The sequence below is a fragment of the Ictidomys tridecemlineatus genome, chromosome 10 (assembly GCF_052094955.1).
Source record: "Ictidomys tridecemlineatus isolate mIctTri1 chromosome 10, mIctTri1.hap1, whole genome shotgun sequence".
Taxonomy (NCBI): Eukaryota; Metazoa; Chordata; class Mammalia; order Rodentia; family Sciuridae; genus Ictidomys; species Ictidomys tridecemlineatus.
This window is the reverse complement of record NC_135486.1, coordinates 22,999,474-23,014,149: the sequence shown is the minus strand read 5'-3', so window position 1 is coordinate 23,014,149 and position 14,676 is coordinate 22,999,474. Positions and strand designations below refer to the sequence as shown.

General features: G+C 36.8%; 1 protein-coding gene and 1 long non-coding RNA gene across 3 annotated transcripts in view; one reads left to right on the top strand and one right to left on the bottom strand.

Annotated features, from left to right (window-relative positions):
- Positions 1 to 10,915, bottom strand: part of Cdc73 (cell division cycle 73) — a 116,975-nt gene extending 106,060 nt beyond the window's left edge. The window contains exons 1-3 of one of the 2 annotated variants that reach the window (XR_013426452.1): positions 10,542 to 10,915; positions 6,741 to 6,846; positions 3,320 to 3,389 (exon numbers count right to left, since the gene is read on the bottom strand). Coding sequence is in view for 1 of the 2 variants with exons in the window: in XM_005335354.4 (XP_005335411.1) it covers positions 3,320 to 3,389; positions 6,741 to 6,846; positions 10,542 to 10,672 (307 nt within the window). In the remaining variant the exon portion in view is untranslated. The remainder of the gene's footprint in view (positions 1 to 3,319; positions 3,390 to 6,740; positions 6,847 to 10,541) is intronic. The other variant, XM_005335354.4, reaches the window with a different exon arrangement.
- On the top strand, positions 10,744 to 11,772 carry LOC120887571 (uncharacterized). Its single transcript, XR_005730876.2, has 2 exons — positions 10,744 to 11,320; positions 11,441 to 11,772. It is a non-coding gene; the product is annotated as an uncharacterized LOC120887571 (long non-coding RNA).
- Positions 11,773 to 14,676: the final 2,904 nt, after the last annotated feature.

The window sequence follows — 14,676 nt, the reverse complement described above, 5'->3', positions numbered from 1 at the left end:
GTTCTGAACCTTACTTTTCTGTTTACATAACAGTATTCTCTCTTACATTCTTCCACATCGGCATATAGGGCATTTCTTTAACTCTTTTCTTTACAACTACAGTATATGCTATTGTATGGATTATAATTTATTTAACCAATTCCTTGCAGATGAGCAGTTCTAACAGTCTTCTGTCACTACCAACAATGGTAAAATGAAACTATATATATGTCACTTCATACATTTTCAAATATGCCTCTAGGATAAAGTTCCAGATATAGGATTTCTAAGTTAATTTTGTGGTGACAGACTGCCAACATCTTCAACAAGGGTTGTAATTATTGAGAATATAAATAACAATGCAAAATGTTTCCTTACAGTTTGTCTAGAGCATATTATTAAAATGTTAGGTTAAAAACTGCTATTTTTGTTAAACATTTCTAGCAAGTAGAGAAATGCAAATCAGAACTACTCTAAGATTTCATCTAACTCCAAAAAGAATGGGAATTATTAGAATACAGATAAAAATAAATGTTGGCAAGGATGTGGGAAAAAGGTACATTCATACATTGGTGGTGGGACTGCAAATTGGTGCAATCACTAGGGAGAAAGCAGTACGGAGAGTCCTCAGAAACATGGAATGAAACCACCATTTGAACCCACTGCTTGGTTTATACTCAAAGGACTTAAAATTGGCATATTACAATGATACAGACACATCAATGTTTATAGTAGCTCAACTCACAATAGCTAAATTATGGAATCAACATAGGTGTCTTTCAACAAATGAATGGATAAAGAAAATATGGTATATATACACAAAGGAATATTACTCAGCCTTAAGAAAAATGAAATTATGGCATTTGCAGGTAAATGGATGAAGCTAAAGAATATCATGCTAAGTGAAATAAGCCAAATCTAAAAACCAATGGCCAAATGTTTTCTCTAATAAGCAGATACTGATCCATAATGGAGTGGGTTAAGGAAGAGTAAGGGAACTTTGAATTGGGAAGAGAGGAGTGAGGGGAGGGGAAGGGGTTTGACGGTGGGAAGGATGGTGGAATAAGATGGATATTATCACCCTATACACATGTATGATCACACTATACCAGAATGACTCTGCACCACGTACAGCCAAAAGAATGAGAAGTTTGCTCCATTTGTAGACAACGTGTCAAAATGTATTCTACTTCATGTATAACTAATTAGAAAAAATAAAAAATAAGCTCATCATATATTGGTGGTGGGACTGCAAATTGGAGCAACCACTATGGAAAGCAGTATGGAGAATTCCTCAGAAAACATGGAATGGAAACACCATTTGACCCAGTTATCTCTCTCCATCTATACCCAGAGGACTTAAAATCAGCATACTATAGTGATACAGCCACATCAAAGTTTACAGCAGCTCAACTCACAATAACTAAACTATGAAAGGAACCTAAGTGCCTTTCAACAGATGAATGGATAAAGTAAATGTGGTATTTATTCACAAGTGGAATATCCTTTGCCTTAAGGAAGGACAAAATTATGGCATTTACAGGTAAATGGATGAAGCTGGAGAACATCTAGCTAAACAGAATAAGCCAATCCCAAAAAACCAAAGGCTGAAGGTTTTCTCTAAATTGCAAATGCCAATTCACAATGGGGAGGGGTGCCCTAGGGAAAAACAGAAGTACTTTGGACTAGGCAGAGGTGAAATGAAGGGATGGGAGGGGAAATAGGAGTAGAAAGACAGTAGAATGAATCAGACATTAATACCCTCTGAGCATATGACTACATACGTGGACAATATATGTAGAGGACTGAGAAGGAACCAGAAGAATGAGAAGCTATATCATAACTTACGTAGGATGTGTCAAAATGCATTCTACTGTCATGTATAACTAATTAGAATAATAATTTTTTAAATATCTTTGAATAGTTTGTAATTGATTTTTGAAAGAAATTAGCATATTTACCATATTTTCTTTGGATTAGTGAACTGTATGACCGAAATTCATGGTCTCTTTTGGTACATATTTCCAGAACAACTTCATATATCAGTTGAGACAGTTTTTTTTCTAATAAAATTTGAAATATTTCTTATCAGTTTGTCAAGTCTTTTATTAAAATACATAACTTTTTTACCTTTACCAAACTATTAACTGAATAATCCCATCTTTCCCCAGTGATTTGACATGCCTCTTTCTACTCATGTTAAATTAACATATGTACTTCTAATCCTACAGATTAAAAACTGTTTATTAGTTTATCAACTCTCTCTCAGTTCTTAAATTATTAGGGCTTTGTTAAAACTTCCAAAATCTAAAATAACTAGTTTTTTTCTCTTGCTCTTCCACAATTTTTTAGGATATTTCACCAAATTTTAAAATTACCTTGTCTAGTTCCACCCCTCTTTAAGAAAAACTGTTTGGATTGTTACAAATGCCAAGTGAAGAAAGACTTTCAAAAATAGGAGTGGTTAATAGTAACAAATGTGGTGACAGGTGGAGAAAGGTAAGGGAGCCCAATGGATAGCATAACTCTCTGCTGACTTTAGAATAATTTCAGTAGGACGGTATCAATAAAAGTCACACAGGAGTGACTTCAAGAAACAATCAAGATAAAGAAATAGCAAAGAACTTTGCAAAGAATTTTTGCAGTAATAGACAAAACAAATGGACCAGCAGATAAAACCTGAAGTCAAAAACATTTTTTTAATGAGATATTTTACTATATGTGTTCTAAAAAGTAATGATGAAGAAAAAAGGAGAAAACTGATTGAGGCAAGACAGAAACAATAATTTACACAAGTAAAGTCTTTTGAGAATGTGAAAAAAATCCACATACAACAGGGATTACTAGCCTTAGAGACAAAGCATAATCACTATTACTAGAAAGAGGAACATATGAACAGAGCTACGTTATTTATTTTTTTTTTAGTGGGAATATAAATTTTCCAATACTTATTTCATGGGGGGAACAATTGCTACTTAACAATTGCTACTTAAGAGTGAGCAATTTAGGGAGCTGGGGTTGTGGCTCAATCTTAGAGCACTTGCCTCACACATGTGAGGCTCTGAGTTCAATCCTTAGCACCACATAATAAATAAATAAATAAATGTTTTATGCCCATCTACAACTAAAAAATACTTTATCTTTTTTTAAATATTTACTTATTTATTTTTTTAGTTATCGGCAGACACAACATCTTTGTTGGTATGTGGTGCTAAGGATCAAACCCGGGCTGCACGCATGCCAGACGAGCGCGCTACCACTTGAGCCACATCCCCAGCCCCTAAAAAATACTTTAAAAAAAAAAAAAAAAAAAAGAGTGAGCAATTTAAAAGGTACTCACATGCTTCACCATTGAGATATCCAAGAAGATCTTTTCGGTCAGGTCTTCTAACCACAGGAATATTTTCAGTCTGAAACCAAAATTTTAAATTACTATTAAATAGATAACAACTATATAAAACCTGATAAGTTCAAATGATCTCTGAATTTACTCCAATATCTTGATAACATTAAAATCAGATTTGTAAAAAAATATGCTAAGCTAAAAGAACCTAAAAATCTTGAAAAATTTTTTAAATGTTTATTTTTAGTAATTTTATTTTGGAAATTCCAGGAAGATGTATTAAAAATAATTATTAGAAAGGAAACAGTAACTCTCTTTTCAAAATATTAATTTCAGTCTTTTTTTTCCTCATGGCTTACTCTAGGTCCTTATTTTTTTTAACTGCATTCAAGAGGTCTGCAAGTCAAACATTTAATAACTTTTAGTCTGGTTTCTCAGTTTATGCACCATCTCAACAGTGCTTTCTTTTCTCACGCAAAAACCAGGTCTCTTCAAAATATTCAGCATGACCTCTTCCAAATAAACCGAATTAGCCACTAAAACTAAATTTTCATAATTAACAATATGCACATGTTGTTTAGACGGGAGAAAAGCACAGGCGATTATACAGAAAAATGTATGGTGATTGTTTACCTTCTACATATTTCTTTTTATCCTTGAGTATGTATAAATTCTGTAAATAGGGGGGAAAAAAGATTAAAAAATGAACCTGAAAAAATGTATCCATTTCAGAAAAATGGATAATTTTCCTATACTAACCTACATTATCAAGATGTAAAGAGGTGAGCAAATAAAACTGTATAGTTCAGGTAAGAATAACTCTTGGGCCAGGAAATCAATGAATCCTATCGCTACCACAACTGCTATATCATTTTTCTAATGTTAACAGTGTAAGAAAAAATGATGGCAAATTGATTATACAGGTTTAAATCCTTTGTCCATGTATAACAAAAACAAAGAATAAGAACCCTTAATATCTTTTTTTTTTTAAAGAGAGAGGGAGAGAGAGAGAGATAGAGAGAATTATTTTTTTTAATATTTATTTTTTAGTTTTCGGCCGACACAACATCTTTGTTGTATGTGGTGCTGAGGATCAAACCCAGGCCGCACGCATGCCAGGTGAGCACGCTACCGCTTGAGCCATAACCCCAACCTGAGAACCCTTAATATCAATGGGCAATTATTTCACAATGAATATTGATTACATTTCACTATGCCAAACATTCTGTACTTACATCTTGATTACTTAGTTGAATAGTTAATCACTTAAAAATTATTCTTTTTTTCCCCCTAAAAGATCAAGCTAAATTTTCATTTCTCCTTAGGAGTATAAAACTTTTAAAGTCCATGGGTTTTGTGTGTGCATGTTTGCAGGTTTTTTTCCCCAAATAAGTCATCATGGAATATTATAGTTTAAAATATTTGAATTAATTTTCTTCAAATTACTATTTCTAAGTTTAATAATATACTTCATTGCTTAGTCACTATTGAATAACATACACATTATAGCCAACTAAAAGACATAAGTCTACACATACTAAAATATGAGCCAGGGGCCTGGGGTTGTGACTCAGTGGAAGAGCACATGCCTATCATGTGTGAGGCACTGGGTTCAATCCTCAGCACTGTATATATACATATATTTTTTTTTCTTGTTTAAAGTAAGTAAATAAAAATAAAATAGGAGCCAGAATACTTATTTCAAGAAGGGTCTGTTCACACGAAAAAGCAAATAACATCAAGAAATCAGAAAAGTGGAGCCCTGGAATTTTAGAATTCTACACCACTAATTTGAGAAATATTTAAGAAAAACAAAATTATAATCTTATGTGACAAGGTCCACAGTAATAATAACTATCCATTAATTATACTCTACAACCATTCTAAAAGAACATGATCCATAAATCTAAACTGAATGCTTAAAACACCTTTATTATTCCAAAATAAATGGATATATCAGAAAAAAAAACACTAATTTCTGCCAACTCAATTTTTAAAGATGATACAAAATATCTTTACAGAAATGCCAATATTTTTCTCCAATATTTACCAAGTATAAGTATTTAACACTAAACATGTATAAATGTATATCTAGCTCAGAAAAGCAGAATCTATGGTTTAATTCTTACAAAAACCTATCAGATGAAATGACACCTTCTTCTCAACTGCTTTAAGTAGCAAGTTATTATTTAAGATACCATGCATAAGTCAGTAATTTCAACTATTAGTTAGAAAGGAGGGAAAATTTATAAAACTAAATTTTACACAGATAAAATGCAACTAGGGGCTGGAGTTATGGCTCAGTGGTAGAGTATTTGCCTAGCATGTGTTGTGAGGCACTGGGTTCGATTCTCAGCACTGCATATAAATAAGTGAATAAAATAAAGGACATTACAGGGGCTGGGGATGTGGCTCAAGAGGTAGCGCGCTCGCCTGGCATGCGTGCAGCCCGGGTTCGAGCCTCAGCACCATATACAAACAAAGATGTTGTATCCGCCGATAACTAAAAAATAAATATTAAAATTCTCTCTCTCTCTCTCTTAAAAAAAAAAAAAAGACCCATTACATCTAAAAAAAAAATTTTTTTAAATGCAAACTAGCAATAACTCAAAAGCTCTAATGATGACATGAAGATATTTATGAAGCTTGAATAAAACCATTTAAAACTCTAAGAAATGAAAAAGTATTTATAAATTAATACATTTCAATAAAGTAGAACTTGTAAGAATGCTAAAACAATATTGTAACCAGATATTTAATTATTTCAGTATCTCAAAAAATATATCAAATTCTATCAAAAAGAATCTGTGGGCTTAATTTTAAAAACTGAGTATTATCATTTGGGGGCATTTTATTTAGGTATTTATAGCAATTTGCAATGCCACACAGCTATCATACCCAAATAACTCTGAAATGTATTATGGATTATAATAAAGAACTTCCCTAGAATGTCATCATCACAGCCTCTATGAAATTAGTTATTTTCAAATTGTTTCTAAAGATTTGTATCTAAGTAAAAGATTTTCAAATACTGAGAAAGCAAGCAAAACTGAAAACAAATGAATTTATCAAGTATGAAAATAACTGCTAAATCAATTAATTCTAAAACAATGTCTGTTAATACTTTTATGACCAAAATAAATTTTTTCCCAAAACATCAGGATCCTTCCCATATCTTATAAATTTTTATAAAAACATCTCTGTAAATACCTTTATAACTTCTCTTGTTATAACATGATGTGTATTTCACATTAAAAAAAAAACACAGATTAAAAAATTTGTATTAATCATAAAGTAGCCAAATTTTAATCCTCCAGGAAACTTATACGTTTGTGATCCATAAGGTAAATTATCCATGCCAAACTATACCTATAAACAATTAAGTTAAAAAACAAGTTTTAAAATAAACCCTACTTACAGCCGCACGACGGACATAAACAGGATGAGAAAGGTGCACATTATTAAGTAGAAATAAAATGGAATCCAAAGTGTAGTACTCTCTGGGTTGGCCTTCCTTTCCAGTCCTGAAATAATTAAAGCAAAATTTTTACTCACAATTTAAATTCAATTATTTGGGCTAAGGTACATGTATTGATTCATCTTTACCTACTTGACCATCCAACAATGTACTTAACATAGCTAACGAATACACACATAACTGGGGCTGGGGCTGGGGCTATAGCTCAGTGACAGAGCACTTGTCTAACATGTGTGAGGCACTAGGTTCGATCTTTAGCAACACATAAAAAATAAAATCAAATAAAGGCATGCTGTCCATCTATAATTATAAAAATAAATAATAAAAAATACACAAAAATGTCTGAAGCAGTAGCACATGCCAGTAATCCCCGCTGGGGAAGCTGGGAAGGCTTGGGATAATGGGATCAACACCAGCTTCAGCGAGGCCTTATACAACTCAATGAGACCCAGTTTCCTAAATAAAATATTTTTAAAAGGCTGAGTATTTGGCTCAGTGGTTAAGTGCCTCTGAGTTCACTTTCCAGTACCAAAGAAAAAAAAAAAAAACAAAGCCCCTAAATTATAAAATCTATTAAGTGTAATGTCAGGAAAGCAAAAAGAACACAAAGGAAGGCAATAACAAAACGCAAGAAGTAGGGAAAACACACACATTTTTACTCTAAAGAACAATATAAACTTTTTAGAACTGGACCCAAATTAGGATCTGCGCTTTATCAACAGAGAAAAAAACCTAATCATTTGCCACCATGCATGCATGTAATCCTAGTGGGAGGCCAAGGCAGGAGGATCATGAGTTCAAAGCCAGACTCAGCAATGGAGAGGCCCTAAGCAACTCAATGAGACCCCATCTCTGAACACAATATTAAAAAGTGCTGGGAGCTGAGCTGGGTGCAGTGGCACTTGCCTGTAAATACCAGCAGCTCAGGAGCCAGAGGAGACTCAGCAATGAAGAGGCACTAAGCAACTCATTGAGACTCTGTCTCTAAATAAAATACAAAAAAGGGCTAGGGATGTGGCTCAGTAGTTAAAGGCCCCTGGGTTCAATTCCTGGTACCAAAAATAAATAAATATCAGTTACAGAACGGAGGATCCTTAAAAGAAAACAAATTGTAATAAAACAATACAGTCTACAGGAACAAGCTCCCCAAGGTTGTCACCTATGGGTAAGCTGCTCTAGAAGATCACCTATTTATAGCTGGCCAAACCTAAGTGGGGCCATACTTTGTGTTCAGTGCCTGAGAAACTGGGGCTATATATAACTAACTTAATGTCCAATCCCACCCTTTATCCTATTTCAAAAAGTCACACAGCTCTGAAAGATTTTTCAGCAAGGAAGCAGACCAAAATGCAAAGGGGGGGGGGGGGGTGCTAGGGATATAGCTCAGTTGGTAGAGTGCTTGTCTTGCATGAACAAGGCCCTGGGTTCAATCCCCAGCCACCAAAAAAAAAAAAAAAAAAAAGCAAAAGGTATGGAAGATGGAAAGAGATGGGTATTCAATCCCACCTTTCCCTCTACATCTACCCATCATAATTCAAATGTACTATTTGAATTCATTTGAATACGGCCCACTATAACCAGTCCCCAATTGGACTTTTCTACCATCTCTATATTAATGTATTTCAAACCACACCTCACTTATTACTGTACAAAGAAATTTCAGTTTTTCCTTATGATAGAGTAAAAATAACAATGCACTGAATGCAATAAGGGTATGTAACGTTTTATACATACATACATCTTTACAGGTGGTACATACACATATAGAAAAGGAAAATTTCTCAGTGATTCACTGCTGAAAAGTCTGAAATCTGTTTTAAGCATTCCTTTTCACTGCCTTCAATGAAGTGCTGTCAAAACATGTCCTTTTCAACCCTTATGCCTTTAGTATACAGCTCTGTCATCCTGAAGGACTAATCCGTCACTTTTTTTTTTTTCCTTCAAAGAAGTTAGTTTTTGTTTGGAGGGAGTACTGGGAATTGAATCCAGGGTTGTGTGCTTAGTAGGCAAGCACTTTACCTCTGAATTACATCCCTAGACCTCCTTTAACTCAGAACTCTTATCCATTCTGGGTGGAGGTAAGGTGATGGGGATTAAACTCAAGGGCACTTCACCACTGAGACACAGCTCCAATCTTTTAAGACAGGATCTCGCTAAATTGCCCAGGCTGGCCTAGAACTTGCAATCCTCCTGCCTCAGCCTCCAGAGTAACTGGGATTTCAGATGTGAGCCACTGTGCCTGGGTTTTTACCCATTCTGTAAAGCTTACTCATTTGTCCATGCATTCATTCAAAAAAGCTCAGTGGGATGCAAATATGTCACATACTTCTATGAAAACTTCCTTAAAATACCTGTACTAGAAGTAACTGTTCTGAGATAGAAAGCCTTTCACAAGTTACTTATTCTTATCTCTTCTACTTGGATTAATTCTTCTGAGTCAGGAGCCAGGGTTTCAGGAATTTTTCTATTCCTTGAATTAAACTGCCCTAAACCCTGAATATTTGTTATTAATTATATATATCTCTATATATAGATATATAGAGACATATATATATATATATATATATATATGTATATATATCCATTAAAAATCCAATCAAGGGCCAGCCTTTTTGGTTGTAGATCATGGTAAAGCACTTGACTAGCACATGTGAGGCACTGGGTTCGATCACCCACACCACATAAAAGTAAATAAATAAAATAACGGCAGTGTGCATATGTGTCCATCTACAACTAAAAAGTGTTTTTTTACTTCAATCAGATATTGCTTATGCAATTATCTTCAAAGGGTAAAACAAGAAATTCAGAATGGCGTTTAATCAATATTTCATAAAGCTTATGAAATAAGAAGGCTAAAAGAAATCCCTTAAATTTCCCAGTTTTTCATCAACTCTCCATAAAGCCCTTTCCACTCAAACAAAATGAATAGGAAAGTTCTGGTCTAAAGGTCAAATTACCAAAACGAAGCATCAATAACAGTGATCAATCATTAAATGATTATTAAAACTGTATCTAGATGTTTTCTTGAACGACTTAAAATTCACTAGACCCCACGTAGCATGCATGGATTGACGTCCCAATACATTTTTCTTGAATACACACTTTCCAAAATCACACACCATTATTTTCTTAAATCTGTAAAGCTCATTTCATGTGATCAGTAACTTTCTAACTGAAAAACTCCTGTTTTCCTCTCTAGCACTGGTTTTTGATGATTATTGCAAATTAACCAACTCTTTCCCATCTTAGCTTCACGCAGTCGTGCCCTTCTCTCTTCCTGAGGAATAACACCCTCCCCAATTACTAAGGAAGAAGAAACCGATCAGGAGCTGCAAAAGCCACCTGAGACAGAACACATGGCAGTCTCAAAGAAAATTTTAAGAACAAAAAGGAACGTCTCCGGCAGCAGACGGTGTGCTCCTTTGTGCACTTACGTTCAGGTACACTTGTGCACCAGCCCTACACGTTGCTGGTACTTGATACATACTGGGGGGGGGGGGAAGAACTGGTAAAGTCACAAACTGTTCCCTTTGGCTTCCCAAAGATTTAAAGGGATGGACCGCTCCAGACAGTTCCTCCTCTTCCCTCCTCACCCTAAAAGTGCAACTTGGGCTCTAGAGAGAAACTTTTTCCCAGAGCACCCGTTTATCCCCCATCCCCAAGGGAAACAGGGGGAGGGGTTAGGAAAGAGGTCGCCTGGGGGCGCCCAACACCCCTAGGCCCAAGCCAAGCCGGACTTACCCCCAAACCACATAGTTGGTCTTCACATTCTTGGGCCAGGAGAACTCCCCAAAGATCACTTCGTCTCCCTTCACCACAATCTCCTTCTTCTGGATGTTGTACTGTCGCAGGACGCTGAGCACGTCCGCCATCTTCCCCCCCCTCGCCGCCGCTTGCCCCGGGCGCCGCCGCCACCACCGCTGCGCCTGCCTCCCTCTTCCCCGGTCGCCTCGCCCTCTTCCTCCTCCTCCTCCTCCGCCGCCGCCGCCGCCGCCGCCGCCGCGAACCAACAGCAGCAGAACTAACAGCCGTCCTCGCCTACGACAGCAGCAGGGGCAGTAGCCACCCAGGCCGCCAAGGACCCCGCGCTAGAAGGCAAGGCCCCGCCGCCGGCTGCCCGCGGAGAACGCCTGACTGCGCGCCTCCAGCGCCTCACGGCTGCCGCCAGGGGGAGCCGCGACTGCCCGGGAAAATGCCCCTCCCAGACTCCTCCTCCACACCGAGACGAATCCCTGAACCGCGATGCGCACCGACTCCGCGCCCACGTACAGCGCGCGCACGGGAACACTGCCGGGCGCGCTCACTCGGAGGCGACAGGTGCGCGCGCACCTGCGCGGCCGTTCCGTACTTGCATCCCTAGAGCGCGCGCTGAGTGTTCGACGACCTGCGCTGCGTGAGGCCCTCGGCCCCCGGGGCCCTCCCTGGGCGACGGTGGGGCCCCGCTGCGTTTGCCATCGACTGGAATCGCCTGCCCGTCCACGTCGGACCCACTTCTAAGACGGATCCACTTCTAGCCAAAGGTCTCTAGATCCTACTGATCTGGATAAGCCCTTGGAGGAGACGTGTTGGGCTTTGGTGTTTGTGGATCTGGTGTTTCGTTTTTGTCTTCGTTTTTGTAATTTTTTTTTTTCTCTTTACAGAGTGGAAAAAGACCAAGTTCGGTGGAATACACTTTTGACACCATATTTGTTAATGGGTTTGACCTTATGGCAGCTGTAGGTTAATGGAGACAATGGGATTAATACGAGAACAAGGCGAAAGCGTCTAAACACGTTAACAAACTATCATAAAATATTTGGGTTTTCCCGCCCCTTTCCTTAGAGGATAACTTTTTCTATCCCGGTCCCTACTCCCAGCCAAATGGCAAAGGACTAGAAATGGTTCCAAATTGTAAATGGGAAACCTGCTCTGACAGAAACCTCAAACTGTACTAATTAAAATACTTTTGGACAACTCCAATTTTTAAAATCGCGCTCAGAAGATTCAGTGGTGTCCTTGAGGAACTGGGAACATTTAACTAAATTCAATATATCAGTGCCTTACCGACATATCCCATGGTCCCCCCTCTCCCAACCCCCACCTTTATTCCTCTTGTTACAGTAGAAGAGGGGAAGGCAACTTTGTGACAAAACAATGCCTTGACCGGTTTTGGAAAAATACATATATTTTTATGTGCAGCAAATAACCCTATATATACAGAAGTATGTGGGTGGTTTCATATACCATGTTTGGCTATTTTGCAATTGTGAATTGAGAAATTTTGTCTGTTCCAGGAATGTTTTCAACCCAGTATTTTCTTTTTTTTTTTTTTAATTTTTTATTGCTTGTTCAAAACATTACAAAGCTCTTGATATATCATATTTCATACATTAGATTCAAGTGGGTTATGAACTCCCATTTTTACCCCAAATACAGATTGCAGAATCACATCGGTTACACATCCACAATTTTACATAATGCCCTATTAATAACTGCTGTATTCTGCTACCTTTCCTATCCAGTACTATCCCCCCTCCCCTCCCCTCCCCTCCCATCTTCGCTCTCTACCCCATCTACTGTAATTCATTTTCTCCTTGTTTTTTTCCCTTTCCCCTCACAACCTCTTATATGTAATTTTGTATAACAATGAGGGTCTCCCTCCATTTCCATGCAATTTCCCTTTTCTCTCCCTTTCCCTCCCACCTCATGTCTCTGTTTAATGTTAATCTTTTCTTCCTGCTCTTCCTCCCTGCTCTGTTCTTAGTTGCTCTCATTATATCAAAGAATACATTTGGTATTTGTTTTTTAGGGATTGGCTAGCTTCACTAAGCATAATCTGCTCTAGTGCCATCCATTTCCCTGCAAATTCCATGATTTTGTCATTTTTTAGTGTTGCGTAATACTCCATGTCAACCCAGTATTTTCTTGAGCCCCCCCCCAAACACGCATACTATAAAGAACCGACTGCTCTTGTCTATCCCACAAACTTTTTATTCATACCTATATGAGAACACAGAGTATGTCTTGGCTTCCTGGTAGATTGACTTGTCTTCCTCCTCATATACAAAACTAAGGAAGAAACAGACCTGTTTCCACAGGTATCCTAATGTCTAACACATTCTTTGGTACATAATAGACAGGTTGGATAGAGTCTCAGTAAATGGTGAAGTAATAAGCAGGATGAGTTCAAGCAATTTAAGGTTACATGATAGAGTAAGTCTCTCAAAATGATAATTTATTTTATTTCATATACAGATAATGTCCAAGCCATCTCCTTAAAATTACTTCACTAGGCTCCCAGCCAGTTGGAGGCCATCCTCAGCAACTTGATAAGACCCTGTTTCAAGAATTAAAAAGGGATGAGGGTGTAGCTCAGTGGTAGTGCACCCCTAGATTCAATCCCCAGTACCCTCCCCACACACAAATTGACTCCTAATGTGGGTTTAATGAGAATATAAAAATGCAATAAAAGGTAATATTAGTAGTAGAGATGAAAATTTTAAAAATTAATAAGAAAAAGGTAATCTCATTTGTTTGCCTTGGGCAAAAGTTGTTCATTTCTCCAGTTATGAACTCTGGAACAATACTCCTCATAGAATGGATGAGCATCCATCAGAAAACATCATGTATTTTGGGAAATAGTAGATCCAAGATCACTACATGGAATTTTACCACTTCCTCAGTTACAAACAATACCTGTCCTTTCCAGAAATGTTCAGGTTTTGTTTTATTCTGATGCATTTTTCAAATGACAAATCCCTAAGGATTAGATCCTATAAGGTCTGTTTAGATAGGCATTTGGGAAATGCAGTTTGAAAGTGAAACTAGAGATAGTATAAGTCTCATACTGCTCAAGGGAACCATACACCAACAAGACATAACAATCATGAATGTATATGCCCCAAACAATGGTGGGCATATTACATTCATGATATCTTCTCAAGTCGAAGAACCAAATTGACCACAACACAATAATCTTGGGTGATTTTAACACACCTCTCTCACCACTGGATAAATCTTCCAAACAAAAGTTGAATAAAGAACCTATAGAACTTAATAATACAATCAATAACTTAGACTTAACTAACATATATAGATTATTTCAACCTGCATCAAGGGGATACACATTCTTCTCAGCAGCACATAGATCCTTCTCTAAAATAGACCATATAATATGCCACAAAGCAACTCTTAGCAAATACAAAAAAGTAGAGATACTACCATGCATTTTATCATATCATAATGGAATGAAATTGGAAATCAATGACAAAATAAAAAATAAAAATTTCTCCAACACCTGGAAACTAAACAATATGCCACAATGGATTGCAGAAGACATCAAGGAGGAGATTAAAAAATTCTTAGAGGTAAATGAGAACCTAGACACAACATATCGAAATCTCTGGGACACTATGAAAGCAGTACTTAAGAGTAAACTTCATTGCATGGAGTTCATTCCTTAAAAGAAGAAAAAGTCAACAAATAAATGACCTCACATTATATCTCAAAGCCCTAGAAAAAGAAGAACAAATCAACAGCAAAAGCAGTAGAAAGCAAGAAATAATTAAAATTAGGGATGAAATCAATGAAATCAAAACAAAAGAAACAATTGAAAAAATTGACAAAACAAAAAGTTGGTTCTTTGAAAAAATAAATATAATTTACAGACCCTTAGCTATGCTAATGAAGAGAAGGAGAAAGAAAACTGAAATTACCAGCGTATGTGATGGAAAAGGTAATATCACAACAGACTACAGAGTGCAAAAGATAATTCGAAATTATTTTGAAAACTTATACTCTAATAAAATAGAAGACATTGAAGGCATCAACAAATTTCTTAAGTCATACGATTTGCCCAGATTGAATTAGGAAGATATACACAATTTCAAACAGATCA